At 31.9% G+C, this 4,708-nt stretch overlaps 1 protein-coding gene across 1 annotated transcript; it reads right to left on the reverse strand.

Moving 5' to 3' along the window:
* Positions 1-1,668: 1,668 nt before the first annotated feature.
* LOC111496314 (deSI-like protein At4g17486) lies at positions 1,669-3,831 on the reverse strand. Its single transcript, XM_023146722.1, has 4 exons — positions 3,695-3,831; positions 3,433-3,646; positions 2,670-2,957; positions 1,669-2,082 (listed from the first exon to the last, which is right to left on the reverse strand). Exons 2-4 carry the CDS (start codon positions 3,569-3,571, stop codon positions 1,841-1,843), a joined length of 669 nt encoding a protein of 222 aa, XP_023002490.1. The 5' UTR covers positions 3,572-3,646; positions 3,695-3,831; the 3' UTR covers positions 1,669-1,840.
* Positions 3,832-4,708: the final 877 nt, after the last annotated feature.

Consider the following 4,708-nt stretch of genomic DNA (forward strand, 5'->3'; position numbering starts at 1 on the left):
TTTTTTTTTTTTTTTTTTTTTTTTTTTTTTTTTTTTTTTTTTTTTTTTTTTTTTTTTTTTTTTTTTGTTCTTGTGGAATATGAATTATTGTACTATACAAATATCCAGATTTTTTTTTTAATATTCGAAATTGTTCTTCTTGAGGAATATGAAATTGTCAGATTCTTTTTATTTTTTTTATATTAAAAATAACAATAAAATTAATGGAAATAATGGAAGATTGAAAGTATTGGGATTCTGTCTCTATGAGGTGTTAGAGACACGTGGAAGCATTGGAATGGTTTTATTTGATTGGATTCTCGTGATGTGGCAGTGGCGGATCTAGACCGTCAATGTGTTGACCACGTGTTTGACTGTGATTTGATGGAAGGAATTATTTCGTTTTCTTTTTTTGGTGTTACCAATGGAGAGGAGCTGTTAGTTCACGTGGCAGAGCTGAGGTTTGACTGTTTGACCAAGTCTATTTTCTTAAACTTAAAACACTTTATTAAATTAAAAAAACTTTAAAAAACAGTTGTTAGCTTCTCCCTCCCCATTCTGAGGTTGTTGTTACTATCTTGCTTGCATATATAGCTTCTCTTTCTAAATATTTTTTTACGTTCCTTTCTTAAAACCTTAAACCGAGCTTAGAGGCTCGAGCATACGTCGCTTGGCCGTAGGCGACGTAAGAACGAATTGGCTTAGCTCATTTATCATTGGAAAGTGAGTGCCGCATAATTGCGAGTTTGCTGTCATCAATAGTGCGATTGTGACAAATGGTATTTTCGAAACACTTCCGAAGATATTTTTGAAACAAAATATTAATGATTTCCATTCAAAGCGAACTTAAAAATATAAGGTATTATTAAATTTTTTTAAAAGTTTAAAAATATTTTTATTAATTTAGTCTATTTAAAAGTGATATCAAATTCACTCGTGAGGGACATATAGTATCTAAAGAACAAGATTTGAATCATTTGCTTACGGTTCACAATTAGATATTTGTTTTTTTTCTTAAAACTTAATTTCACGACTAGATTTGTTAGAGGTAGAATCTCGAGCACTAGCAAGCAACGTACCAAGCTCGATATCAATTGAGATGAGGTATGGATGGCCAATTTTCTTTGATTTTCGCTAACATGTTTGGTACAATATTGACAACCAAACGTGCACAATTCTATCTTAACTCAACTCGAAGCTTAGATCGAGACGATTAGTGTTTTACGAAAGGGAAAATTTTGAAAATGGGTCGTTCAATTTCTGTCGTTTTTTTATGACAGACCATTGAAATATAAAAAGTTAAGCTCAATTATTGCTTCAACAACTAACTCCAAAACATTATTTTATTATTATTTTGTTTCTTTTTTTCACAAACTCTACAAATTTCTACACCTTTAAAAAGAAATACTTCAAAATGGTCTAGAGTCTTCACTGGCACACTGCTCGATGTCTATCTCTAATATCATTTGTAACACTAGAAGCAGAGTTCTCACTGACACACCGCTCGATGTTTAGCTCTAATATCATTTGTAATATTAGAAGCAGAGTCCTTACTGGCACACCGTTCGATATCTAGTTCTAATACCATTTGTGTAATAGTAGAAGCCCACCACTAACAGATATTGTCATTTAATTGAACAACTTTATTCACAAGAAAGAAAGAAAAAAAAGATCATTATCAGGTGATAATGACTAGGAAGCAAACCGTTGTAAAAACCCCAAAAGGGATGAAACTACATCGATTCCAAACATTTTCATAACCAATAAAACAATCGGCAAAGACATATAAGATATATACCTATTTTTGAACATGAAAATTTGAAAACTCTAGAAGATATGGGAATCCAAACACATGCATGAACTAAAGCTTCAACAGGAAGGTGGAGGAGGTTGAAGATAGCAAAAGAGAAGATGAAGGTGGAGGAGAGTGAGTTCTAACTCTGGAATTGGAAGCTTTTGAATTCAATGGAGGGGTTGCAGCTGCAGAATTTGAACCAGATGGGTATCTACTCGATTGGCTTCTTAGTTTCTTCTTCTCTGGTTTCATTTGACCGACCTTCATTTCATTCAATCCCACTGGCAGAACACAGTTGCACAGGAAACCTATCCCACAAATATCAGGTTCAAACAATCAGTTCTTGTGGATATTCGTCTAATCCTACTGTACTTGGTATCTAATATATGAAGGTTATTAATAAAATTCTAGTTGATTTTTCACAGAGAACCATCAAAATCATGAATATCTGAAGTTTCTTAATAGAATTATAGTTGATTTTTCACAGAGAACCATCAAAATCATGAATATATGTAGTTTCTTAATGAAATTCTAATTGATTTTTCACAGAGAACCATCAAAATCATGAATATATGAAGTTTCTTAATAGACTTCTAGTTGATTTTTCACAGAGAACCATCAAAATCATGAATATATGTAGTTTCTTATTGAAATTCTAGTTGATTTTTCACAGAGAACCATCAAAATCATGAATATATGAAGTTTCTTAATAAAATTCTAGTTCATTTTTCACTGAAACCATCAAAATCATGAATATATGAAGTTTCTTAATGAAATTCTAGTTCATTTTTCACAGAGAACCATCAAAATCATGAATATATGAAGTTTCTTAATGAAATTCTAGTTCATTTTTCACAGAGAACCATCAAAATCATGAATGTATGAAGTTTCTTACCAAGTCGGGCGAGACGATTGACCCATCTGGGGATTTGTTTTCCTGTCAATCTGAGACAAACATCGTTGCAGAAATGGTTACAGTTCCTCATGATGAGATGATACGTGTTTCCAGAGTACTCTTCCGCCAGTTTCTCCATGAACGATCGAATCTCTCTGGGACTGAGATTCGTTCTCCCTATCAAAATTGATTTTCTGTATGTGAATCCTGGACACTGTTTTGGCTCTACTTCAAATATTCCTGTAGTCGAATGCTCGTGTGCTCCAAACGCATATTCAACTCCATGAACTGCATCCAAATTTCAACCTAAATCACCATATATCTCCAAAACCACTTGCACAGATAGAATAAAAATATAGAATCGATTCACATGCTCCACTTTCTAAAAGTTATGAAGTGTTTCCGATTATTTGCAATTTGTCGAACCAATTTGTTAGAATGAAGAAACAGGAGAGAATTAGTTAGATACATATCTCCACTTCCTCTGATATATCATGCAACGAAACCGATAGATTGTCGAAGTTGCTAGAAAAATCAGTACCAAAAACAGATTCTCAAGACCTATATCAGACTAAATGTTCATCAATTACGAAATCAGTAAATCATTTACCGAAAACGCGTAAGATTCAAACAACTCCGTCCTCAATAGTAACGGAACGACGATAATCCAACTCTCCACTTTCCGCGTCACTTTCTCAGGAAACAAACAGACCAGAAGGCGAGAAAAAAGCGGAAAGCAAAAAAGGACAGAAACATAGCTGACCTTGTACGCCGGAATGGTAGACACCGAGGCCGAACCAATATGCATATCCATTGATCGGCGTTAAATCATAAACATTAAGATAAACCGGAACAGCACCAGTCTTTTTCTTGCTCGACACTGTCACGATCCTACACAACATTTTCCGCAACCTCTTCCACTTCGTCAAGAAACTACTTACGCTTCTCCACAGATACAGCGACGGCGACGACGAGGAACCGCCGCAACAGCTGCCGAGATTGAGAATCTAAGAGGAATTTGCAGGGCAACAGAATAGAACAATGGGATTCAAAATTAGTTTCGATTGGGAATCGTAATGGAGATGCAACAGCAAATCGCTTTCAGTTTTAGAGCAGAGGATTCTTCTGACTCCGCGTGCCTTTCTTTTTTTTTTCTTTTTTTTCAGTTTCACTGTTCTCCACTTTAATAATGGCTTCTGTAATTATGTTTGGGAACACTATTATTATTATTTTCTAAATACTATGTTTTCAATGATTTTATATTAATGGAATATATATATATATATATATTATATTAATGGAAAAGTGAATTTATACTAAAAAAAACAAAAGAAAAAAATGTAATTAAAAAATATATTTCATGAATGACAACTTGTGACCCACCAAACAATTTTTTTAAAATAATTGTTATAATTATTTTAAATTTAAAAAATTAAAAAGTGCTTCATAATTATTTTAAAAATATTTTACATTTACAGTAGGACTTAACTCTTTCGGTTAGATGAACACGACTTTCCACAATATTATGATATTATCTATTATTTTGACTATAAGCTCTTGTGGTTTTATTTTGGACTCTCTCAAAAAGCCTTATTCCAATGAAGATGATATTCCTTCATTATAAACTCATAATCATTTCCTAAATTAGTCGATGTGGAACTTTCATCATCCAATACTTTTAAAATTTGTGATACATAACGAATCAAAATGAATATATAATTAAAATAAATTCGATAATATTAATATTTATAATTAAATTAATTATTAATTTTTTAAAGCCTCGTACTAAAAAAATAATATTTAAAAGGGCACGGCTGGAATTTGTCATGGAGTGGAAGCTCACTGGACCATGTGAATGTGGGCCCCTGTTTCTGTTATCCAATTACAATTCTTTAACCTAAAATTTGGAAAAAAAAATATTATTATTATTATTATTATTATTTTCTAAATAATATGTTTTCAATTAATTATATAAAATATTTTAGATAAATTTGAAAATAGTATATACTTCATAATATATATATATATATATATATATA

The sequence above is a fragment of the Cucurbita maxima genome, unplaced genomic scaffold (assembly GCF_002738345.1).
Source record: "Cucurbita maxima cultivar Rimu unplaced genomic scaffold, Cmax_1.0 Cma_Scf00022, whole genome shotgun sequence".
Classification (NCBI taxonomy): Eukaryota; Viridiplantae; Streptophyta; class Magnoliopsida; order Cucurbitales; family Cucurbitaceae; genus Cucurbita; species Cucurbita maxima.

Coding starts and splice junctions, on each gene's coding strand:
- LOC111496314 (XM_023146722.1), bottom strand. CDS start 3,571: ATGTTGTGTAGGATCGTGACAGTGTCGAGCAAGAAAAAGACTGGTGCT. Junction 2,958..3,432: donor CTACCATTCCGGCGTACAAG/GTCAGCTATGTT, acceptor ATTTGGATGCAG/TTCATGGAGTTGAATATGCG. Junction 2,083..2,669: donor CAATCGTCTCGCCCGACTTG/GTAAGAAACTTC, acceptor TTTGTGGGATAG/GTTTCCTGTGCAACTGTGTT.